The sequence below is a fragment of the Corticium candelabrum genome, chromosome 4 (assembly GCF_963422355.1).
Source record: "Corticium candelabrum chromosome 4, ooCorCand1.1, whole genome shotgun sequence".
NCBI classification, from domain to species: Eukaryota; Metazoa; Porifera; class Homoscleromorpha; order Homosclerophorida; family Plakinidae; genus Corticium; species Corticium candelabrum.
The window spans coordinates 3,469,347-3,493,860 of record NC_085088.1 but is presented as its reverse complement, the minus strand read 5'-3'; the positions used below and the strand labels follow the sequence as shown (position 1 = coordinate 3,493,860).

General features: G+C 41.1%; 5 protein-coding genes across 6 annotated transcripts in view; 2 read left to right on the top strand and 3 right to left on the bottom strand.

Moving 5' to 3' along the window:
- Positions 1 to 2,833: 2,833 nt before the first annotated feature.
- On the bottom strand, positions 2,834 to 5,201 carry LOC134178897 (uncharacterized). Its single transcript, XM_062645812.1, has 2 exons — positions 5,010 to 5,201; positions 2,834 to 3,723 (listed from the first exon to the last, which is right to left on the bottom strand). Exons 1-2 carry the CDS (start codon positions 5,146 to 5,148, stop codon positions 3,011 to 3,013), a joined length of 852 nt encoding a protein of 283 aa, XP_062501796.1. The 5' UTR covers positions 5,149 to 5,201; the 3' UTR covers positions 2,834 to 3,010.
- Positions 5,202 to 5,657: 456 nt separating this feature from the next.
- On the bottom strand, positions 5,658 to 11,493 carry LOC134177909 (copine-3-like). Its single transcript, XM_062644685.1, has 13 exons — positions 10,829 to 11,493; positions 10,583 to 10,766; positions 9,348 to 9,466; positions 9,105 to 9,286; positions 8,974 to 9,039; positions 8,805 to 8,909; positions 8,637 to 8,715; positions 8,518 to 8,574; positions 6,949 to 7,122; positions 6,725 to 6,877; positions 6,531 to 6,641; positions 6,346 to 6,468; positions 5,658 to 6,284 (listed from the first exon to the last, which is right to left on the bottom strand). Exons 1-13 carry the CDS (start codon positions 11,021 to 11,023, stop codon positions 5,763 to 5,765), a joined length of 2,070 nt encoding a protein of 689 aa, XP_062500669.1. The 5' UTR covers positions 11,024 to 11,493; the 3' UTR covers positions 5,658 to 5,762.
- Positions 11,494 to 11,664: 171 nt separating this feature from the next.
- LOC134177910 (plasminogen-like) lies at positions 11,665 to 14,736 on the top strand. 2 transcript variants are annotated; one of them, XM_062644687.1, is made up of 8 exons: positions 11,666 to 12,147; positions 12,481 to 12,496; positions 12,590 to 13,050; positions 13,116 to 13,142; positions 13,214 to 13,456; positions 13,518 to 13,988; positions 14,049 to 14,291; positions 14,354 to 14,736. In XM_062644687.1, exons 1-8 carry the CDS (start codon positions 12,012 to 12,014, stop codon positions 14,734 to 14,736), a joined length of 1,980 nt encoding a protein of 659 aa, XP_062500671.1. In that variant the 5' UTR covers positions 11,666 to 12,011. The 2 variants fall into 2 exon arrangements, with proteins under 2 accessions (XP_062500670.1, XP_062500671.1); XM_062644686.1 differs by having other exon boundaries at positions 11,665 to 12,496.
- Positions 14,737 to 14,820: 84 nt separating this feature from the next.
- On the bottom strand, positions 14,821 to 18,775 carry LOC134177911 (ribonuclease P protein subunit p29-like). Its single transcript, XM_062644689.1, has 7 exons — positions 18,739 to 18,775; positions 18,614 to 18,678; positions 17,942 to 18,189; positions 15,321 to 15,395; positions 15,202 to 15,266; positions 15,041 to 15,142; positions 14,821 to 14,957 (listed from the first exon to the last, which is right to left on the bottom strand). Exons 1-7 carry the CDS (start codon positions 18,746 to 18,748, stop codon positions 14,821 to 14,823), a joined length of 702 nt encoding a protein of 233 aa, XP_062500673.1. The 5' UTR covers positions 18,749 to 18,775.
- Positions 18,776 to 18,788: 13 nt separating this feature from the next.
- The window catches only part of LOC134177908 (DNA topoisomerase I, mitochondrial-like), a 12,300-nt gene continuing 6,574 nt past the window's right edge, over positions 18,789 to 24,514 (top strand). The window contains exons 1-13 of the mRNA XM_062644684.1: positions 18,789 to 18,884; positions 18,969 to 19,019; positions 19,082 to 19,100; positions 21,655 to 22,166; positions 22,225 to 22,284; positions 22,345 to 22,476; positions 22,550 to 22,643; positions 22,721 to 22,779; positions 22,851 to 22,909; positions 22,970 to 23,024; positions 23,306 to 23,366; positions 23,431 to 23,465; positions 23,543 to 23,629. Of these exons, the coding sequence (XP_062500668.1) occupies positions 18,846 to 18,884; positions 18,969 to 19,019; positions 19,082 to 19,100; positions 21,655 to 22,166; positions 22,225 to 22,284; positions 22,345 to 22,476; positions 22,550 to 22,643; positions 22,721 to 22,779; positions 22,851 to 22,909; positions 22,970 to 23,024; positions 23,306 to 23,366; positions 23,431 to 23,465; positions 23,543 to 23,629 (1,263 nt within the window). The 5' untranslated portion in view covers positions 18,789 to 18,845. The remainder of the gene's footprint in view (positions 18,885 to 18,968; positions 19,020 to 19,081; positions 19,101 to 21,654; positions 22,167 to 22,224; positions 22,285 to 22,344; positions 22,477 to 22,549; positions 22,644 to 22,720; positions 22,780 to 22,850; positions 22,910 to 22,969; positions 23,025 to 23,305; positions 23,367 to 23,430; positions 23,466 to 23,542; positions 23,630 to 24,514) is intronic.

Genomic DNA, 24,514 nt, shown 5'->3' with positions numbered 1-24,514 from the left:
TGTTGACATATTATTGGACGCTTTTGGAGGTGCCACCAAGGCAGGTTTAGCCTGTAAATTCCACAATCATTATGTTATAATTGATAGACGAGTGCGCGTACTAGGATGAGACTGACGCGGAAGGACAAAAGCATGTGATATGGGCGTGACCAGTAACTTTGTATAGTGCGGCCTCAATTCGATAGCGGCCTCTAATTTCAACAAGTCTCTTCAGCTGCGGCTTCTAAATAAGGGCGGCTTCTATTTGAGATCGGTTTCTATTCGAGGGCGGTCACTATTCCAAGAAATACGGTATGTATGTATATATTTACATGAGACAATGCTAGTATTCTAACCCTTTTGTTTATGGCAAGCCTGACGGTATTCTTTGCCACTTGATCACAACGTATTGGAAGAAGAGGGAAAAATGCCGGTGAAATTAAGTATAGTGGCTGCGTTTAGGCATACCATGAGGATACAAATAGAAATGATGGGAAGAAAAGAAAAACAAGACATTAATTAATATTAATAGCTACTGGAGACCACTTGAAAAAGAGTTGTAACTATAGGTTATTAATGAAACAATGACAGCTAGCATAATTGTGTATGAATGATTGCAATGTAGACGTTTTATACTGAGTCCTATAGACTCTTTTAATTAATACAAACCGAAAACTGTGTGTGCGTTTGTTACATGTATGTATATTATATGTACACATTGATTGAAGAGTCGTTACCGAAATCGGTCGACATAACACCACTATTGGATAACATGCTAGATCCCACTTTCATTAAAATCCTGTCCTAAAGATCACACTGCAATCACTGTTAATTACCACATGCAGTATACTAACTAAGGAAAACATCGATCCAGCTGCATACATACTACACTCGAGCAATCGTACAGGTTCATGTAGGTACGTACTGTACAGAAAAGTTTGGGGAGGCCTGTATACGTGCCCCCCAGGTCCCAGCCTCCATCGCTATGCTGCTGCCCCAATTTTGGACGTCCAGCGACGCCCCCTTGTATAGACTGTACAGTCTCGACCTTGTTTACCAAACGACTACCGTTCTCGTCACATGGTGGCATTTCTGCATCTTTCCTTCTTCTGTAACGTTTCTATCGATTTTCTAATAGGCTTGCCACTAAGCACGTGCTAAAACACGTGGACTGCGCGCGAGCAGAAGACTAGGTACTGTACTGTACGAGTCTAGGAAGTCACGCCTTTCGGAGATCAGTAACTGTTGTACCAGGTCAACCAACACAATTTCAAACGTGTCGCGTTTGTCTATAGCTGCTTAGCTAATTAGCCTCACGTTGTAATGGCACATTGATTACATTCGTAATAGGATCTACTGCAACACTAGGGTGTCACTAGTCACTTCTGGTGGCAAACATCAACGCGAACAGAGGAGATCGCAATCCTATACTGTCCCTTCGAAGAAGTACACTCTATTTCTCTTTAATTAATTAATCAGCATTAAACAATGTATCGTTTGAAAGCAATGAAACACCCTAGGTACTAGTAATTGTTACCTAGGCAAATGAAGAGAGAAGCACTATGTCGTCTTCAACAGAAATTTGGCGCTTGACGGGAATTTGCGAAGACTCTCTCGCGCCTGGAATTGTTAGACGGGCACCGGAACAGAATTTAACACATCTGTCATCTTAATTTAATGGACGACTAAAGCAATTTCACATCACTTTTAATTAATGTGACGTCATACTATTCCTGATTGGTTTTTGTGCCCCCCTTCGATCAGGTTCTGGATCCGCCTCTGTTAGTACTGCATGTACGTACAAAAAACTGACAGTAGACCTACTTCTACCGCAGATGTGCATCGAAAAATCACCAAGAATGACCACACGTGTGAAACCACATGGACCTATACACACGCGACAGCTAGCGCACGTGGTGCAGCAACCTAGCGCGGATTAGGCACGAGTCTATTGCAAATCCATGAATCAAATCAAAGGGACACATCACTTCTTACCCACAGAAGCCCTTTTTGTAGTTAAAATCCACCCTCCAAGTAGATACACTGGTAACAGACACACAGACGACAACAGGCAGATCGGCAGGCAGGCAGTCAGTCAGTCAGACAGACAGACAGACAGACAGATCTTGTCTGTGTGGTCAGAGTGTCTAAATGATCTCAAATTCAACACAAACAGCCAAAAGATAGCTATACTACATCTGACAGCCGCCCAGACATTGTTGTTTTGAATACTGGTATTGGTTCCAACGTAGAGTTAGATATAGCACTTGCTCATCCGTGGAGTTCCGACAACGTCAGCCGCTATGGAGGGAACAGCCGCTGCTGGAAGGGAAGACAGGAAGTTGGCTCGCTATGAGAAAGAAAAACATCCTGGTGGGTGAGTGGTCCCACTAGTCTTCGAACATTTTGGAAGATGGGCAAGAAGGCAGACCTATTAAGATAACTTGTCAAAACAATCAAAGGATGACTTTGGAAAATCAAACAGGACAGAGTTTAATTAAAGACTATTGGCGTCAAAGAATTGCCATTCAATTGCACCGTTGCAATGCCAATGTACGTCTGAAGAAAATCAGTGATACCTTGTCAGGACAGGCCAAGTGCCCAGACTCGTAGATGTTCTATAGAAAAGGGATCACATGATCCCTTTTAACCAATTAGTAGTTAAGTATATATTGTATTTAGTTGTTAGTTGTTTTCTCTTTCTTTTATTGTCATAGGACAAACGTAGTTAGCCATTTGCTTTTGTATCCTAATTCAAATATTAAAACTAGATGTATTGACAGACTACTGTATAACTCACCTGCACATGCACATCGAGGCATAATTATTATTACGACCTTTGCATGTCTTCCTTCTCTGACCGTCATTATCCTCAATCAAACTTCAAAAACCCGTTAGTTTCATAACATAGAAATAAAATCATAACCCATTAACCAAAAAAATCCAGAGTAATAAAATTTAATCAAATAAAATTTATGATTTTATAGTTTATCCACTGGTATGCTAACTATTCAACTACAGCCTAAAACTATTACACCCACACTGCCAACGCAGCCATTAAGCCGTATCCTACAACCAGACACAACAATCGAATGAGCAGTCTCATCAGACCATCCTTTACAGTCAGAGCATCAGGCATTATCTCAAACACTGCAACATAGATGAATGTTCCCGAGGCCAATGCTTGACAGATCGCAGCCCAAAGCTGATCCCCACTAAAACGAGCTATCGCCAAACCGGCCACAATACCAAGAGGCGTAGCCAATGAAAACAACGTAATCAGAGTGTAGAAAACATGATTGGGAGCATGAGCTTTCACAATGCTGCTTCCTAGGGCGACCGCAGCCAAAGACTTGTGTGCCAAAATTGGTACGAAAATTTCCGTCACAGTCTTAACTTCTTTTTGAACACCAAGACTTGCCCCGACTAGAAATGAATGAAATCCCAGAGCGACCACTAAGACAATAGCAGCTGCCCAACGTCGAGGGCTGTTTGATGTCAGTTGCTGGCTCAGAGCTGCACCAATAGCAGCGTCACGTTTACTGACGACCTGAACAAGCTCTGTAGTATCAGTCCTGTCTCTACTCAAGCTGTAGATGGCAATATATTCAGCCAGCATGTGCACAACAAGAAGAAGAATGACAGTCGAATATGCTAGTAGCGATCCCAGTGGATAATCATCAAGCTTCTTGAGCTCTTCAGATGCGTCAGGAAGAAGATGAATGCATCCGGCAGCCAACAAAACTAAAATTACAAATTGTTATCAATAGATGTCAATGAGTCTACCAAAAACAGTCAGGAATCAATATGTATCAATGAGTCTACCCAAAAACAATCAGGCATAAATAGATATCAATAAGTTTACCAAAAAAGTCAGGTATCAATAGATATCAATGATTCTATCGACATTCAGGTATAAATAGATAGGGTAGGTGTACCTAATTGTGGACACTCCCCGGTAATTTGAGTTACAATTGCTGTTTTCTCTGGTAGCCTGCACAAAGAGACAGTGAAACATGTCCGATATACACACCATTGTCTAGGCTTCGTAACCGTACCTGTACGACTACAATCGCACAGCGACAGTTAGCGCACTAGCAAAACATACGGGATAACGTCTGTAAACAGCTTGGACGCGGGGTGTATCCTAATTGTGGACATTTTTTCTCCGTTACAGAAAGCGACTGAGCCTGAGTAACAGCTGGAATAGATACCTGAATGGTTGCCTCACAAGTTGGTATTTTGGGCCAAAATCAAAACCATGTTCTGTGGTGTATCATCTGTGTGTAAAATGGCGTCGTGCCTTTCAAATTTTGCAGAAACCAAGTGTTCTGTTTGCGATACAATGCAGGAGACGATCAATCATGTTTAGATAAACGTCTGAACTGTAAACTGTGGTTATAGCAGCTTTTTGTGTTGCTTGTTGAGCTGCTTATTGATATCAGACAAGGTAGTCTTGACCTTCCACCTATCCTACGTGAGTTTGTAGGGTGTCAATTTGTGTCTTATTGTTGCCAGATCTAGTAGCAGTGAAGACAGTCAAATTCTGACTGGATTACTAATGTCGCTGATATTAACATTCCACCTACTGTGCTAACAGTTTCGCAGGTGAATTATCGTGATACACAACAGAACATGGTTTTGATTGCGGCCCAAAATACCAGCTTGTGAGGCAACCATTCAGGTTTCTAGTCCAGCTGTTACTCAGACCCAGTCGCTTTCTGTGGCGGAGAAAAAATGTCCACAATTAGGATACACCCCCGTTTGGGCTGTTCACAGGTGTTATCCCGTATAATTTGGTAGTACGCTGGCAGACGTAGTGCGATTCTAGTCGTACGGGTGTTGTTCCAAAGCTTAGACATTGGTGCGTAAATCGGACATGTTTCCCTCTCTGTCCGTTGCAAGTTACCAGAGAAACAGCGTTTGTAACTCAAATTACTGGGGAGTGTCCACAATTAGGAACACCTACCCTATCAATACGAATAAGTCTACCGAAAACAGTCAGGCTGAGGTTATATACGATGACTTACCCCCTGCTGCCCCCAGGTTGAGTGAATGGGTTAGAAATTCATGACGCTGACCAATCCTAGCGAGGATGCCGCCAAAGAAGCCACAAAAGAAAACACTGACGATTGCCACGGATTGTAAAATCGTCCATGTGTCTGTCATTGCCTTTGACCTTTTGTCTCCACGACAGCAACCGGCCAGAAACACCCGGAAATACGTGACCTAGAGTTCCCGGATAATGCGTAACAAGCAACGACGGTCAGTGTGTCTAAAATAATTAAGTGATAAAAAATGAATAAAGATGGCTGGCTGATGTACCGTACATGTAATTGCGACGTTCGAAGGAAACAAGGAACGAGACTAGCGCGCGCTATCTGCAAGTAAGATGATGTACTGTAGCTACTTTATAGTTCTTTATATGTGATAAGAAGTTAACGTACACTAAATATTTTATCAGCGAGTAATCCTGGTCTCACGACCCAGTCACTAGCCTCGTTTGATTTAAAGAGAACATCTCTACGTGCAAAACTAAAAATTGTTGGAGTTGTGTTTGTATCAAATTTTTATCTCTGCAGTTAATTACTTAACGAGCTCAAGCCATGTTATAATTGCAGCATATAATGTATTTATAAAACATCGCGGAAGTCTTCCAACACAAAACTTTTTTTGAATTTTTGTTGTTTCAGTAATCTATTGTGCCTAGCAAATTTGAGATATCCCTCATATCACGTAAATCATGCAAAAGTAGACTCTGCTCGATGTAAACTACTTTAATGTCATGGACCTCCAAAAGTCTGACTTTGATAAGGGGCAGATTTCGGCGGATAAGGAAGTTGACCACCTGGAGGATAGGAAGACTGTCCACCTGGAGGATAAGGAGGATGTCCAGCTGGAGGATAAGATGGTTGTCCACCTGGAGGATAGGAAGACTGGCCACCTGGAGGATAAGAAGGTTGTCCACCTGGTGGATAAGAAGACTGTCCGACTGGAGGATAAAACGGCTGTCCACTTGGTGGATACAAAGGCTGTCCAGTAGGGTAAGGAGCAGATGCACCAGTCGCTTGAGATCCATAACCTTGATAGGGTGCATACGGACCACTTGGGTAAGGCACAGGTTGAAATCCTGCAGGTTGATAAGGCGCCTGTCCTTGAGGCCCCAGGGTAGGTGCACTGGGTCCTGAAGGTTGCATCCGTCTCTCACTATAATGCCGTTCTAGTCTCGGAGGGTTAGGTTCAATTCTTTGACTCTTCATGAACGATGCCAACTGTCCAGGAATTTCAGCAAGTACTTCTCGGGCCTAAGTTTTTCAATATTAGAAAATAAAAAATAATTCAGAATTGAAAACGACTATGCACTACCAAGGAAAAATTAGCTCCCATCTGTGATTTGAACTGTCGCAGAGGAACAAACTGCACAATATCTCGAGACATGAGTCGACCGTTACGAGCTTTCAGTGGCGTGTCATCAGCATCCAACACGTCCTACATGACATTGACATAAAACGGCAATTAGCAAGCAGCATGTGACATGGAGTGCTACCTACCATGTTGTGAAAGTCGGCACCACCCACGCCGACAATGACAATTGAAAGGGGCATGTTCGATGCCTCCACGATAAGGTCAATTGTATTCTGCATGTCGTGTATCACGCCATCCTGCACACGTACACACATACACCAACGTTCAAACAATCGTTTGATTTATACAACGTTTGATCCTTTAACTTTATTCGACTCACAGTAATTATGAGCAGTATGTAGTAGTTTTGATCTAATTGTGAACACGGAGCCTTCCTTATTTCTGCAATAACAGCTCTGAGTATCTGAGCAAAGATGGTCGGACCATGAAGAACAACACTACTCAACCCTTGTCTGTACACATCCATTATACCCTGACACCACGTAGCAAGACAAACACAGAGTGGTTAATATTAATTAATATAGCAGAAACTCTTTGTCGAACCTGAACTCCTTGCACTTCGGGGTTGCCTTCACGGCCATTCAGAGGGAAGCAGTGCGAAACTGCATATGTTGGAGGAAGTTTAGCACCAAATCCCCAAACTGGGAACATTTGGTCACTATCGTAGTGAGCCAGCACATTGCCAACCGATTGGATAGCCTCCATGTACTCATTCATCTAGAATAACAAAAACGTAAGATTCACAGTAAATAAAATATTCTCCCAAAAAGACTGAAAAATCCACTGACGAGAAATAATTGCATGTCAGTGAAGGAGCACTTGAATACAAGGAAGGCTACAATACTGATAGTATCTTCAATTACTTTAGACCCTCTGAAAGCCTTAATTGTAATTTTAGATACTTCAAGCATATAGATGTACAGTATTTCCTTAAATAGTAACCTGTGGGTTACTATTTTTCGAACTGATTCAAGTAGGGTTACTAATAGTCTCTCGCACAGCTCCTCTTAACGTGCGCAGCAAGAGCGGAGAGGGGCGGTGCCCTCAATGTCTGCTAAATGCTATCATGGTTCAAGTTGAAGTAATTAATTAAAGGGCTATGGAAGTATTAGAGGAACACACTCTAGACATATGCAAAACTGTCAAGTTACGGTGACCCCTATTCAGTTACTGGTAGTTTATTCAGTGTCGTCATCATAAAACCATAATGTCTTCATCGTCATGATCATTGTCTTCATCTTCTTCTAACTGTGTCTATTCTGCCAGACTTACTTTTTTGTTCCCTCAATGTTTGTGTGTTACCTTTTGGTCTCTGACATCCAAGGCATGGGTTACTCACAAATCAAGCACACAAGCAGGTTACTATTTTTCAAACTGATCAGATCCACGGGTTACTATTAGAGGAAATACGGGTATCAGTCACTTTTTAATCTCAATCAACCATAAAAGGTCCATTTGCTAGCTGACAACTATCAACACCATGATCGCAGCATACATTGCATCTACAAGCACCAGTGCAATATTATTAACTAGCTGAGACGTGTGGAAATTTGCATGCATATTGAGTAGAGAATAAGGTAGTGTCAGCTGACGCACATATCAGTGATGCTGGGCATCACCTGACCCTAGTGATGCAATTAACTTCCATGACGGACGTTTACAGATGACGCAACTTGCATGAGGGACGGATGGACCTTGTCGCATTGCAGCATTATTATAGAGCATTATTATAGATATAGTCACCTTTCAAAAGCATTATTTCAAATAATACTTTCGAACCCTTATACTGTAGTAAAGATAAAAATTTAATTAAAACAATATTGTCAAAATAATCAGCACCAGCCACATGCTTTACACTTATGTTTGTATGTAACAAGTAACTAATCTAAATATTAATCAATTAGTAAGTATTGGATTATAACTGAGAAATCTAGAGTCAAATGTTGTACACTTTGTTATGTCTTTGTATCAATAAACAAATCAAGACTCATTTCTCAAATTTAAAATTGTCATGTTATTAAAATTTGTGTATTTTACAATATTAGTTTTGCAACATCAAAGATAGATGAATCAACAGAAAAATAACAAAAGTTTATTACAGCAATTTAATACCTGATAAGGATGGAAGTAGTGAAGAGAATTGGGTTGTCTTGGATCTCCGTTTGATGCCTGTGACATTAGAAAATAGTGAGTGCATGAAACATTGCTGTAGAAAATCAGAATAGAAATACTGTGAAATCAATGGCGACCATCAGAGACACATTGCATCCTCCTCGCAAATAATCAACAAAAGATGACACAGGAATAGCACTGAAGTAAACACATTAATTAATTAAGAAATACTAAGCAGCAAATACAACACAAACAACAAAACAACAACAACGTATTATTAAACTAACTCGCATTTCATGATGTGTAATATTCCTGAGTTCTTGTACTTTTGACCTTTCTTCTTCTTCTTGTCTGGTTCAATCAATTGCAGTCGAGGGTTTCTTCTAGACTTTCTTCAAACAAAAGAGAGACGTCATTACAAGTCATGCACTCAACTACGTATGACCACATGTGTACATGTCATCCAGTAGTGTACGCAAGCTAGTTGACTCGGAAAATCCAATAAGATCAGGAGAAGCATTCCTGCAACAATAAAACAAGAACCCGTATATCACTAGGTGAATTAAACGATTTAGTAGCTTTCAGACCTATCCCAGTCCCAACACGTGAAACGTAATGGTCTGTCATAGTCTGCATTGCACAACTTCTGAGAGCTGATTTCAAACTGTCTCCATGTAGGATTCAACGTATTCTTTATTACTTCTGTTCGCCACACAACTGTAAATGTGCCGTCTTCTTTCCCTCGACTAATTTCAACGTATGGATCTGACTATTTAGAAATAAACCTGATTAGCATATTGATCGAGACTGCTTTGGATTAATAAAATGACTTTTCCAAAAAAATCTTTCTTGTCAAGATTTTCTCCTCTCATGTGAAACTGTATGTTGGCTTTGCTTTCTGCCATTTCTTCACAAGACACATGCAATGTTCCTCTCACTTGAGCCTTTCCTACATGTAATTAAGAAGTTTTAGTACAACAGAAGACCTTGTTAATAATAATTCCTAAAAATTGCTGTAAAGGAATTAAGTGTCATGTATACCTGACAAAATGTCGACACCAGTATATAGTTGTCTTGCTGACTTCAATAAATAAAAATAAATAAAAAGCTAAAATATGTTTGAAAAGCAGTAAAACTACTGAAAGTCTGCATGCATGGTGAAACAACCAACAGTGTTCCCTATACATACATACATGAGTCAATTTTACACAGTGAACTGATTCATTTTACTCCAGTACATAACCAAATAAAATCTTACTGCACATTCTTGCACTACACAACAAATATGCGCTTGTGCAAAATATCACTCTAATTTGACCCACGTGTCAGATGGATAGAAGTAAATAAGATGTACTACATGCATACACTAAACCTGGTTTCACGTAGTACCATCCCTCCATAAACCTACAGATATGCCCCATAAAGTTAAGACTTCGAAATATCTCCACACAGATGACTGACTGTCTTATAGGCATTCACAATGATCTTGGTATGAGTAGAACCGCATGACCTCCCATTTTCATTATATAACTCCATCCTTATAAACAAAAGTGAAGTGTAACACTGATATCAGTGTTTAAAATTTTTAGTCGTCAGGATGGCAACCTTGCTGGAATAATTGGTCGTCACATGAACTCAGTTAGTCATCAAATGACAACTTGACGACCACTATTTTGAACAATGACTTATGCTTATGAAAGACATATTAGTCTACAATGGGTGAAGTGACGGGCATTTTCATTTGTCACGAGACAATAACAAATGTTCGTGTGTAAACCATCTCTACCAAACTATACAAAAATGGAACAGTGAATTGCTGTAACATGTAGCACTATGGCTTTTTCTAAGCACATTTCCTTAGCACGTGCATGGACCCCTGCTCATTAGTCATGTGTGTCTACTGTACCCACAGCAAAACCGATACCCGGCCAGCCTTGCCTCTGACATCAGAACCCTTGAGTTCAACTCTAAGGATTCAAAACCGTACATGCAATTCTGCTGACAACAACAATTTCTATTTCTATACCACTAGGACACCACGTTTGTCCGTTTCCTTACAACGTACCCGATATATACAAATTCTTGACAAGTTCTTGGCCCGACACAACGACGTCTGCCAGAGTGAACTCTGCTTCTCCAATAAAATCGTGCTGCCTCAGATCATGAGATGCACTGTCGACGTCGAAAACGGCTAACTTTAGAGGCTGTTCCTCTTCAAAATGGTATTCCAAGATGAAACTTCTTGCAAACTATCAAACAAAAACACAAAAATAAGGTCAACAAATTAATGCCGACTCTGCAGTTGCTTGACCTTTGGATTGAGGTTGTCTTGTATCGTCTCTGTTCGTCCTTGTTCGACCCATTTGCCCATTTTCTTTACGAACAGGACGCACATTGGATCGCTCTTTGACAAGATATCCATGTTGACAAGACCGGTGCAGCTTACAGACATTTCAACTCGGCTGCTAGCTCCTACAGAGACCTCCACCTCCATCGTCGTCGCCATCGTCTGATATCGTGAGAACGGCGCGAGACACACCTACTAACTAGTCTAATACGTACGCCGACTTCTCTTGGCTAGTAGCAAACGATCAGCAAAATTCTAAACACGCCTACCGTAACGTGCGCTATGACTGCTCACGTGCGGATGCAGAGCGGAAGTAGCGCCTATTTACACATACGGACTGCACAGTACTGAATAAATCCGGTACGTACTTCTGCTACCGACTAACAATCAACACATTGGTTTTGCCATGTGTAACTTATTGTCAATAGTATTTCTAAGTGCACTACCAGATGCTCTACATTAATTAATCAATTACACAACCATGCAGCTGAGGCATTAATTGCACACTAATAAATTTGCTACTTTGCTTATACAAAAATAATGGGCAAAATAGATAAAAAACCTTTAGGAGGTAGACAAACGTCATCAAACGTTACTTAACTATCAATTATTTTCTATTTCATATAAATTTAAATTTTCTAAAAATTCTGGCTAAGCACCTGATCATACCCAGCAAAGCACCAAAAGCAATCATTATCGCAACAGCGAGCACACACACACACACACACACACGCACGCGCGCGCGCACACACACACACACACACACACACACACACACACACACACACACACACACACACAAACACACTAATAAATAATCTGCTTTCTAATAACACACACAGCCGCAAGAGCGATAATTAAGTTAGCCACAAAACAAGCAACTACAAGCCTTTATCACACGTACCGCGGAACCCTATCACACACTTACATGCCCGTATAACATAGTGACATGCTGCACCACCAATATGTATAGAATTACGCCTAAACCAGTCAGTTTGGCTGTTTTCCTTGCGTGCTCGAGAAGCCCAGCGCCAGCTACTACAACAAAGCAAGAGGAGAGCTTCCCACGCTGTCGTTCCACATCATTGTGATTGGCTAGACGCTCTGATTGGATTTGGAGAATCTCCTATTGCATCCTGTTCAAGAGATGCACTTCAGGAAGTCTTTCAGACTCGATCATCGCCAGACAAAGCACAAAATGAGCCCAAGACATTGTTCAACCATCTGGAGTTCAAACAGGCAGTCGACTACTGGTGTCTGTGCCACTGTGGCAATGATCATCTGTAAGTCATCATGCTATTGGTTTAGATCTCGTTTTCTTGCGCCATCCTTACTGTATGGCTAGACTCTGTGTCTGTCAATAGTCTTGTACTGTAGTGATGGTAGTGAGATTGACTGTAGTGCAGCTGGTCGGATCCAGTTTGTTGATCAATTCCAAGTAGGACAGTTTGTAGGTTGCTATGTAATGACTCATCAGACAGAGAAACCCGCAGACATTCACCGGTTTAGTCTGTTGTCCGATTTCAGTTTATACAAATATATTGACCTCCTTGAACTTGTCGTTGTTTCTTGTTTTCATCCTGGATGTCACTCTCTCTCTCTGTTGTTTCTTTCAGTGTGTGGCTTCCAGAGGTAAGTGTCGACATGCAACACAATGTTGCTGCTGCTATTCTCGTGGTATCGAGTATACATATGGTAAGTTTCCTGTGTTGTTGTACTTAACAGAGTTCATTGCCAGTGTGAGGAGTATGAGGGTACTGTTTGTTCTTCGTACGTCCAAGGATTTAAGATATTTAGAAACTCTGCTGCAGGCGACCAGGATGCTATTGAAACAGCCATCAAAAAGTTTGTTGTGTCACTGAATGCTGGAAGTTCCTCTGACACATGCAGAGAGTTTGTTGTTGAAATGTTATGTCACCACGCGTTCCCTTTTTGTTATCCAAACGATATCAACAGCACAGGACCTCAACCTGTTTGTCTTCAAGACTGTCTCATTGCAAAGAATGAGCTCTGTGCTTCTTACTGGTCAGACATTGTCACTAGCAGTAAAGATTACTTCCAGCTGTATGTTGATAATCGGACAGAAGCTGTATCAGATACGACAGCACTCATTCAATGTTATGGTTTCGAGTCAGAGGATGGTGGACAAGAGCCGGAATGTTTCACAACGGTCTGGAAAAGCCAAGGTCAACACTATCAAATTAACTCAATGCATCAGACTGTTTAATCACAATTTAATCGATTTGTTTAGCTTCTTACTCTGACAACAACATGGCTGGTAAGTTGTAATTATAAATATTTTTCATGCTAAAGTGCTTGACATATTCATCTTTACTCAATTAAATTTAGATAGCTGTATTGTTGGAGTAGGACAGAGGTACATTGGGGATGTTTCGGTAACTGCTTCTGGCAGGTCATGTCAGCCATGGTATTCACAGTGGCCACATGCTTATCCTTTTCTCGTTTCCTCAAATTCGGAGCTTCATCTTGCTAGTAACAGTTGCAGGAATCCTGGAGGTCGAGCAGACAGGCCTTGGTGTTACACGATGGATCCTGCCGTGAGATGGGAGACATGTGATATACCTAGATGTGGTACGTAATCATCTCATGCTATTAGAGTGCATGTAGATCTGATGGGCTGCTCCATTTATAGACTCCAATACTGAATGTCAGACAAGTATATCCCAAGGTCTAGGAATATGTGACAAATTCGGTGTTGTGTCGCATGCAACACTGTTCATTAACACAAGCCTCGGTGTGTCACAGGAGAAACTGGCCTCCTCCTTGTTGTCAACGTCTAGCGTGCTCGATCAATTTACACTAACATGGCAGTGCCAGGCAGCTATTCATCCTTTCTTGTGCCACATAGCATTCCCATTGTGTGATTGGTCGACACCAGAACCAAGGCCCAGACCGATATGCAGGGAATATTGCAATTATGTTAGAGACCAGGAATGTTATGATGTCTGGAATGAGTTAGTCAAAGAAATTTTGCTAAGTGAATCTGTGTGGCCATTACAGCTACCGACTTGTGAAGATCTACCAAGTCAGTATGACACCGATTCACCTGATTGTATTGTCCGACCATACAATAGCCTCTTAGAGACGACGGTATTCAATACAGGTATTAAGACCTAAATGATGTGTAATCCTTTGTGAATACATTGAAGGTTTGTGTTGGTAGATTGCTTTACAAGTAGTGCTGCTGATTACACTGGCAGTGTGTCTGTTACTGAGAGTGGAAGAACATGTCAGTCGTGGTTATCTCGATATCCTCACAACCACACAGATGATTTATCAACATTGCCCCTCGAAGCTCGTGGCAATCACAATTACTGCCGAAACCCAGAAGGTCGCAGACACAAACCTTGGTGCTATACTACTGATCCTGAAGTTCGATGGGAGTATTGTAACATTCCTAAATGCTGTGAGTCACCATCTTTATGTTCAAACTAAATATAAATTTATGAGATGAGTTTGACCTTGTAGCTGCCGAAAATGCTAAGGTAATCGTTGCGTCAGTGGTTGGTGGAACTCTGTTCCTTCTGATGGGGATAGTTATCGTGGTATCATGCATTTTCACACATAAACGAGCGGAGGGAAAGTGCTGTGTAGTGGGGAGTCGACAAGCACTAACAGAGAATGATTTTCTTGGACAGGTTCTTCGCACAGACCAAGAGGCAAACAATGAAATGACAACAGTTGGATCAGAAGAGGACAGAGGTGGCTCTCGAGCGACTAGTGATTGTACAAATGAACACATCCAGCACAGACAACATAACCCTTCAGAAGAATCACATAACTCTATAATCAAAGTGGTGGTAGAAGTCGAGATGCACAGAAATGGTTCAACTGTACATACTGGCAATTGATTAAAATGAAATAAGAGACCGTCATAGCACATGTTCGTGCTATCTATATCTTTTAGTTTCTTAGAAGACTGTACAATGTCATCGTCATAAGTCGATAGTTGGCTTAGTCTTGAATTTCCTTGCAGACCGATCTGCTGACTTGTATCGTAAATGATTTCCATACAGAGTAAAAATGTATTCTCTATAGCCGACAGAAAAGACACTTCCTGCTTTTGGAATCACTGTCGTTTGAAGTAATAGGACACATGGAACACACCAAACTACGTTATTGAGCTAACAAGAAATGACACGTGCAATTACACACCCTTGAGAGAGTTATCTTTGCGAATGATCTTGAAGGTATTCTGTGTCTCCATCAGTATTATCCCTGACTGGCCTATATACGATGGACACTTTGATCTAGTGACTATTAATATCCAGATGTTAACCACACAGCAGGAGGATCAACACACACGAAATCAGCACCTGTCATTTGACAGCCGTGTAGGTCTGCCTTAAGGAGTTTGGACTGTATGACCCCTATCTGATGACTGTCAATATACACAGTGGGACTAGGTCAACACAAAACAATCGAAAACCCATACCTGCTTTCTTGTGGCTGCAGCAGTTCGTCCATATATTGCAGCCAAAGTTCGTGAAGAGGCAAGTACAACTCAAACCTACAAACCAAAAATGTAGATTCAGCATCTTGCTATTTAATTTTACACTACTAGGCCACTGCTTATTAATCCAAACATGTCAGAACCAGGAGTGCTCACACAAGCAGTTTGCTCTGAAGTCAGATTAACACCAGTCACACTCACTGGTCTCAAAAACTGATCAAAAGAGATACTCGTTTGTTTATTTTGATACGGTGTGGCCAAATACAAGTATTCATTACATAGTTAGGTGTGCAGTAGCTATAGTTACATGAGTGTCAGTCTGAGCTATCAGATAAAATTACACGTTTGGATGTGCCATGTTGTGTTTTTGATGAATGGCATTCAGACAACTGGAGTTCATATTGTATGTGACACAAAGCAGTTCGAAGAAATCCACAAACGTTTGCAGCCACCAGCTTGATGTGTTTGAAAGTCAGTGTATGCCCTCAAACATATTTAACAAAACGGAGATGAAAGTTTTTCTCTAATTAAACCAAAGTTGAGGACAACAGAGAAAACACAAATTGAAAATTATACCAGAGATAACAATGTAACCCTAGCGTGCCGTTGCTCGTACAATTGGTTGTTGGGTTGTTGGTCTACGCCGGCATTACTGTACCCTAGCCCTTCCTTGCCTCTGGTAACAAGGTTCTAGAAAGTTTAGCACAAAGTCAACACATCCTGGGAAAGTATTTATCAAATTACAACCAAACGATATCACTGTCTAGACCATAGGACTGGCAAAATTAATTAAACACACAAATATAATTTAACTGAATCACAGATCACTTGTCAGTCATCCAAATAATTTTAAAAGGTGACATGATGCCATGAGTTGTCTGGACATATGATGTAGTACTTACTTGAAGAGACAAGCGGGTCAACAGTTAGACTTCCCAGTGTCTTTTCTAAACTAGTTGTAAGTTACGAGGGCATACACAGACCCTGAAAGTACGATTTCAATTGATTGGCCACTCAGAGCTATAGCTTCCATTTTTGTCAAATTTGTCATGTCAAATGGCTTTGCAATCTTCTCACTTGGTCGGCCAAAGGCGTCATTTGGTTGGCCATTGGCCGATAGCCAGCAGTTATTTCATGGTCTGCATACACACCGTCACTTACATATAGACAGGCAATCAGGCAATCACAACACAACACATGCAGTTACACACATGGACTGATGGCTGTTGCTTTTACATATTTCCTATGTAACAGTAAGAATTCAATTAATTAAACTAGACGTATCAATATATCAAACTCAATGGATCTAATCAATTTAACTACAGACCTTTTTGAAACGATTATAATTCAGGGGTGCCCATCTGGTGCATTGTTGCTGTATGTAGTGCCAAGCCATTTTTGCAGTGCCAGAGCAGCGCCAAGACTCTACTACAAAATGTCCATTACAATAATCATGAACAATAGGTACGTCAAGATGTCAAAGTAGTCTCGCGTAGCCAGACCCCTTTCCGCCACGTCATCCTTCCGGGCTTCTCAAGGGTAAGACTGCTGTTCAAGCTGAACTCGACTGATTCACAGTCTGAACAGATACACGTGGAGTAGAAAGACGTCCGGAAAGACAGACTACTCATTGCCTAGTGATGGAAGTTTATCAAGTGGCGGAAAGGGGTCTGGCTACGCAAGACTAATGTCAAATGGTAAAGAACAATTGACTCCTACCGGCCAAGCAAAAGTAGGTCTGGTGACTCTGGCCCTGACATGCAGACATTGGCTGTCATACATTCTGTTACATACTTTACTAGTCATACATACATACTTTACTAGTCATACATACATACTTTACCAGTCATACATACTTTACCAGAATGAGTGGGAGTGTCTCATTGAGTCAAAGTACTGTACGCACAGTGCCAAGTAAGTTTTGGATGCAAAATGCAGCGCCAACCATTTTAAACTTGGGCACCCATGTACAACTGATTTCTGTCTTCGTAATACTTGGAACACACACAACTCACTTGAATCCAGCAATACACCCAATCACACATCATGCCATCTCGGTCTCAACTTAATTAAACTACCTCATTTTCAGTTGTTGTGTGAGTCTCATCTCTTTATCAACTTTAATTTACAGCAGATAGTGGCATGAAGGTCACCTGATAACAGAAATCATAGAAAGACTATAGGACCCAGAGTCACGTTGTTTAGTGGTTACCTCCTGAAGAGAGTTTGTTCTAACCCATACATGAATTCTAAGAAATGAGACTACATTATGTGTAAACATTCTACTAACAAACTGACCATCTAATTAATTAATATTAATTAAAACATATGAATGGATGCACTTATTAATATTAATTAAAACATATCAATGAATGCACTTATTAATATTAATTAAAATATATGAATGGATGCACTTATTAATATATATTAATTAAAACATATAAATGAATGCACTTATTAATATTAATTAAAACATATAAATGGGATGCACCTATTAATATTAATAAAAACATATAAATAAAGCCATCCATTACTATTAATTAAAAAATATAAATAGATGCATCTATTAATATTTATTAAAACATATGAATGAATGCACTTACCTCCGTGCTCCTTCCGGAATTTCATACAAATTCAAAGAGCGTTTCTCTTTCGACGTCACGGGTCTCCAAGCTCCTTTCGGTGCTTTCCTTTTATTTCCAGGCCTCCGCAATCCAACATTATCCAACACCAATGCTTTGTGAGTCAACTGCTGTCTGATGCTCTCCTCCTTCGCTTTCTTCTCTTGCTGACTAATGTGCATGCTGACATACTCATCTACAAAATCTCTCGCCGTCTGACCAATAATAGGCTATCGAACAGCAAACACAGAGTGACATCAAATACATAGGTGAAGGAACCAGGGGGAATGGGGGCATGTACCCCCTCAACTTTCCAGCTGTTAAGTGGCGTGCTAATATATAAGGATGACAGACACACTGCCCCAATGCCACACTGACAAGACATACAGTATTACTGCAGTATTACTGCAGTAATATTGTACTGTAGTTAATGCTTGGCTCCTTGTGTAGCATGGATGATTAATTATTAATTAATTAATAAACTAATTAATATCAATAATACAGTAATTAATAATAAAACATTTAGCCTTGTTGTGTATAGACACGCCCTCTTAGGTAAATGTGTCCCTCAACCAAATCGTTCCTACTGTACGCTTAGAGTCCATGTTTAAACATATGACGTCATCAATGACGTCATCGATGACGTCATCATACCGCCAGTCCAAGAGCTTCGCTTTCCTTTTCGATTTCCTTCGGAAGAGTCGCGTAGCGCGCAGATCCTGTCGATCAGACGACTAGTTAATCGTTTGCCTTATCACTCGTAAGTCCGTACCGCGTACCTTCCAACATTGTCACCGACAAACCGCCCACGTGTCGATACGCATGCGCAATCGAGCATTCGGCGAACATAGCCACGTTGCCGCCCGTCGGACTTAGTCTCTGAACAATGACAGAGCAGCCGAATGGCCTCAATTCGTCTCACGCTGTGCGTGCCTTTTCTCTCTATCTGCATGCTTGTAACGACGCCCGACGACGTGTAGTGTAATAAGCGTCGTTTTGTTGTCACTAGCGAAAAAGGAAAGGTCGAGGTGAAGGCTCGATGGACAGACCTCTCGGTGTGGTAAGGTTTTGACTTATCTATTTTTGCTCTAATACCCGCTCATTCTAGTCGTCGTTTTCTAGGTTGAAAAATCGAATGAAGGTAAGAGGAGTGTGACAATAGCTGGCGCTGTCGCCAAAACACATAAGTCATCAATTCAATGAGCGGGCACTGACCGGGTAGCGCGCGTGCCCCTCGGGGCAGTGTTGAGTTTCGGCATGTGTGTGTGATTTGTAGACTAGTGTAAATAGCATGACACGTTATATACTTAGTAGCTTGACGGGAAGACGCATCACTGAGTAAACTGGGTGGTACGGATGTTGCGGGTGGAATGCTAATAGCGGCGTATCCAGGGAAACATTTGGGGGTTAATTAATATTAATTTGTTGAAAATTAATATTAATTTTTATAAATTCGCGAGGCTACTGTATGTATAGGTTATGTAGCTAAATTGGGATATGTCACCTATTCTAAGTGAATACTGGGGTGCATTTTACCTCTTCTGGCTCTTCTTGAAGAGTCTTCTAGGAAGACACAGAAGAAACTGGCAGAGCCAAAGGTGTCAGAAGAGGTGTTTTCACTCACATAGTCGGAAGAGATCGCGCTTGTGCAGTAAAGTTGCTAGACCAGTTGTTTGCAAAGAGAATAGATGAAAGTTGTTGTATACGAGCCAGATGCTTGTTACTTGACTGTGCACTACAGGCAGACTCTCAATCGTGATCATCCTTTGTCTCTCCAGACATGGGGATCCCGGGCTGGTACTCCACAAAAGACATCCATTCCCTTCTCTGCTGCTGCTTTTCTACCCCACTGGGACACCAGTGAGTGTCACCACAACAGCCTTGATGCCGGCCATTAAGTGTACAAACTGCGCATGTAGGAGCTCTTCTTAACTGCCTCTTCCGAGTTTCAGTCAGGAGAGCAGAAGATGTCTTGTGACCTCTACCCTCTTCCGAAGAAGGTAAAGAAACATCTCAAGTCTTCCGACATCTTCCAGAAGAGTCAGAAGAGGTAAAGAAATGCGCCCCTGGACACTGATTGGTGCAGACGAAGCTAGGGTGCTACAAATAATGTTGCCAATTCAGAGTGAAATTTAAGGCAAAATTTTTGGTTGGACATCATGCTCTAGCAAAGAGGTTGATCGACATTTTATATTTTAGGTATTCATCCTTATTTGATTTCTGTATTTATTTGGTATCAAAATCAAAACAAAATTTGGCTTGTTTGCTGTTGTTTTGTTGCTTTGTTGACAACGGATGGTTTTCGTGGTGGTTACGTTTCATTGCAACTAAAAGTTTATTGAATTTTAGTTAGGCAAGGTCTGTAGAGTAATAACATGAACAGATCAAGAGATGAACAAGCTAATCAAGAGCATAATGTTGTTCAATAAACTATTTAGTTACTGGCACATGGCCCTCCCATTGTTTGTCCAATAATCTACTGCAGTTAATGCAATAAATGGTGCTTATGGTAATAAATATGATAACATTATGGCTCTAAACGTCATTTTGCACTGGCACATCTGGAGGTCATTGGCTCTTTTAGATCTTGCTTGCTTCATTTGTGTAGACTTTTGTGTCACTTGTGATTCCCTACCATTCATGCAAAACTATTATAACTAAATTACTCTCTGTTCGCGTTGACGTTGCGCTTTGAAAATCAGTAATGACTTCTGCGCAATAGGGCAGACAGTGACCATCTTGGTATTGTTCGAAACAGCAACTTCCCAGATTTTCTATAGTTAGGGTAATGACAGGGTATGTAGTAGGCAGGCGGTTTGATAAGACTTTGCATATCAAGAGTCCTTAGGGTTCTTAACTTATTAAGAAGGTATGGTCTTACAACAAGAATGCTGCTAATAGAGGAAGTAGCCAATTAACAAGGTCACTAAACCGTCCGCTGCCTTGACATCAACTCACAGTTGCTCTTGTTTCCCAAGTAATTGCTTGATATTTCTGACTCCTCTTCTCGTTCTGTTTCATCTTGATAGCCTGTGACTTCCTCTACTGTTACCTAGCATCTTGTGTTGTAATATGACCTCTAGAATGTACAATTAATGGAATATCACTTAACATCTGAGTGTGATAAACAAACACAGCTGCATCATTAGTCATTTCCGAGCTCCAACAGAGTAGTTATGTCATTTGTCTACATGTTGCCCCTATGAGGGAACTACACCAGATGTGGTGTGATAAAAATTTATTATTATTATTATTGTTATTATACCTTGACCAATCATGTAGGCATACGTCCAATCAAAGCAAAATCATGTTCCGTCATGAATGCCAGTTGGTCGGTCAATGACTGATGACCGACCGTTATATTCCATTCTGCAATTGCAACTTTGATTATGGCATTGTGTCTATTAGCAATAGACACTCTACTTACAACGTAGTCTGCGGCTTACCAGCGCGTATATTCTGGGACATAATTCATATCAACTGGTAGGGAAATGCTCTACTATTCCCATTGTAACCCAAAGAATTGTACAGGTATATACGTAGATTTACTAATTAACAGTACTGCATAATGTACATAAAAGCACTCTATTAGACTAAAAAAAATAGATGAGCAACTATACTCATAAATTTTGGGGCACTCAATCCCCAACTTCTTCCCCTCCATAGCTACACCTCTGATGCTAATGTTTGTGCAGGGGAGCCACCCAATCAAAAATTTAAAGGGAACAGTATTGGAAGTTCCGTACAATCTAGAAAGGGTACAGCATTGAGCCAGACCATATCATCGGCAAGTGTAAAGAGTCGGGCAGGGAAAGATGGCTTGCTGCATAAAGTCAAGTCGGAACGAGTTGCTAGTGTAGCCAGCAGAGATCTCTTTGCACCGGACAAAGTAAGAGTGAGGAAGGACAAGACGACTGGCAGTGGATCGGAGGTCAAAGTAAAGATGGAGACGATGCCACATTCTCAGAGATTAATGGATGCTAATCATGTCGAATCAGTGAAAATAAAAAAGGAGGAGAGTCCGAAAAAGAAGGCAACGGTTGTGTCCTCGACTCTGTCCACAGAGCAGGTTAATATCAGATCAGACGGCAAGGCTATAGACAAAGTTGTCAGTCAACCAAGACCGGGGGTTCTAGAATCGGACGATGAAGATAGTGATGACGTTCCACTGACTTGTGTGTCAGGCAGGAAGATGGAGACTCTCGAGGTTTGATCAACGTGGGCCTTGCGTAGATGTTATTACGTCGATGTTTGTTTACTTGTAGCCAACACCGAAACAAGTTAAAAAGGAACCGAATAGTGAGGAGGACGACGACTTGCCGCTGGTTTGCATCTGTAGTTTTAAATAAATTTTTAATTAAATAAAATAACGTGTGGTTGTTTAGGCGAAGAAAATTACCTCTACTGATTTGGGGAAAGAAATCAAGTCGGAGAAACATCAAAGTACGAAGTCGAGTGTGCCAAAAGAAAAGAAATCAAGCAGTAAAAAGACAGACAGTAGCAAGTCGTCTGAATCTGTATTACAGGCTTGCCGTTCTGTTGTCTCTGCTGTTGCTGTGTTGATTGACAACCTGCTGTTTGTGTTGTCAGAGAAAGCGGTCGAAGTCGGGAGAAAACGACTCGGATATGAAATTGAAAGGCGCATTGCCAGCTAAGAAGATTAAGAGCGAGTTGGATGAAGAAGGTGCAGTTGTATCTGAGACGTTGTTGAGGCTTAAGCGATTCTATTTGTAATGTTATTGATTAACATTGGTGGTGTAGACTTTAAGGATTGCAAACCTGCAAAGAAATCAAAAGCAAAGAAAGTCGTTGCTACGAAGGTGTGAGTCGATCGCATTTGTTACACGATTGACTAACGTTTTGCGGCTATTCTGTACATTGTTGTGTATAGAGTCCAGAGAAGAGAGGGAAAAGGGTAAAGAAAGAGGAACCTGCAGAAGTATGGAAATGGTAGGGAAATTTTGGTTCTTACTGTGATGATGATTGTAATTGTTTTGAAATATTGCGAAGGTGGGAAGAAGCTCCGCTGCCAGAAGGCGTTCGCTGGCTGACACTCGAACACAAAGTAGGCATTTAATCAGTGGGTGACACACACACACACACACACACACACACACACACACACACACACACACACACACACACACACACACACACACACACACACACACACACACACACACATGCACGCACACATACGCATGCACACACACACACACACACACACACACACACACATGCACACACACACACACACACGCACACACACACACACGTAGCTCTGCAACTTCATTTACTAGTTAATAGGTTAGCAGTGGAACGATTGTTTCAACCGATTGTTTTCAGGGTCCGTACTTTGCTCCTCCGTATACCGTCTTACCCAGCCACGTACATTTCAGATATTCTGGTAAGGCAAATCACTAATCCAGACATCTGATTACTAATTAAGCGTTTGATGCATTCGAATGTAGGCAACCCACACAAATTGTCACAAGATGCCGAAGAAGTATGTCGTTGCATTTGTCACTCGAATTCGCATTTGGCTTGTGTTGTCAGGCTGTGAGAATTCTGTTGTGATCGTAGGTTGCCGGCTTTTTCGCGAAGATGTTGGATCACGAGTACACAAGCAAGGACGTGTTCAAGAAGAACTTCTGGGAAGATTGGAGGAAGGTAAGACAATGTAGGCAACAGTCACAGTGAGTGGGGTATGTTGTCTATAGAAAGTTTTGAATTTGAATTTATTTATTATATGAGGGGGGGAGGGCAATCGAAAACATCTCTTTCTCTTCACGGACATCACTCTTGCATGTGTAGACTGAAACTGTGCATACGTGATGTCAGTCTTTGACATCCAAGGCATGGGTTACTAATTGAGCGCTGTTATTATTTGAGCAAATATGGTATGTTGCACACATAGCATGGATTTGGACAATTCACGAATTATCTTATACTCAAAGCATGGATCTAGGCTTTGCACCTAAAATGCATGTAACACACATTTATTTTCTGTCTATTGTCTATTTTTTTCTGTTTATTGGGGTGAGCCTTGGCGAGACCCTTAATATGTGCACAGTACTGTACTGTGTTGAGATGTGTCTGATGGTATGAGCGACTGGAAATGACGTTTTTAGCCAATTTTGAGCCAATCAGAGACATGGTCATTGATGGTTTGTGATGTCACAATGCAGGTGTAAGTGTAATAACTGTACGGCTCTCCAGGTTGCTGTGTGCCAGTCTCAATAAGAAATGTGCAAACAGACTCGAGCTCCTAGAGATGGCTTGATGACTTCGACCAAAAATGCAACTGAATGTGAGAACACGTCGCTTTCACAAAGACATTTACGCTAGCGCTATACCTACGTGCATCTTCAGTTCTTTGTGATGTCCAAACGTGGGTCCATGTCCGGCTGTGAATGAAATACTCGCAGCTTAATTAATTTGAAGTGACCAAATTAAGTGACCAAACTAAGTGACCAAATTAAGTGACTAAATTAAGTGACCAAATTAAGTGACCAGATCTGCGCAAAAGCCTTTGGACAAATCACTGTGTTTTGT

Excerpts from the sequence above, each read along its gene's own strand:
- LOC134177909 (XM_062644685.1), bottom strand. The coding sequence starts at position 11,023 with ATGGCGACGACGATGGAGGTGGAGGTCTCTGTAGGAGCTAGCAGCCGA. Across the intron at positions 10,767-10,828 it reads AAGACAACCTCAATCCAAAG|TTTGCAAGAAGTTTCATCTT; the intron begins GTCAAGCAACTG and ends TTTGTTTGATAG. Across the intron at positions 8,575-8,636 it reads TGGTCGCCATTGATTTCACA|GCATCAAACGGAGATCCAAG; the intron begins GTATTTCTATTC and ends CTAATGTCACAG.
- LOC134178897 (XM_062645812.1), bottom strand. The coding sequence starts at position 5,148 with ATGACAGACACATGGACGATTTTACAATCCGTGGCAATCGTCAGTGTT. Across the intron at positions 3,724-5,009 it reads CAACCTGGGGGCAGCAGGGG|TTTTGTTGGCTGCCGGATGC; the intron begins GTAAGTCATCGT and ends TTGTAATTTTAG.
- LOC134177911 (XM_062644689.1), bottom strand. Across the intron at positions 15,143-15,201 it reads ACACGGCTGTCAAATGACAG|TCACTAGATCAAAGTGTCCA; the intron begins GTGCTGATTTCG and ends GGATATTAATAG. Across the intron at positions 14,958-15,040 it reads CAAAGATAACTCTCTCAAGG|TGATTCCAAAAGCAGGAAGT; the intron begins GTGTGTAATTGC and ends TTCAAACGACAG.
- LOC134177910 (XM_062644686.1), top strand. The coding sequence starts at position 12,330 with ATGACTCATCAGACAGAGAAACCCGCAGACATTCACCGGTTTAGTCTG. Across the intron at positions 13,051-13,115 it reads AACGGTCTGGAAAAGCCAAG|CTTCTTACTCTGACAACAAC; the intron begins GTCAACACTATC and ends CGATTTGTTTAG. Across the intron at positions 13,143-13,213 it reads CTCTGACAACAACATGGCTG|ATAGCTGTATTGTTGGAGTA; the intron begins GTAAGTTGTAAT and ends AATTAAATTTAG.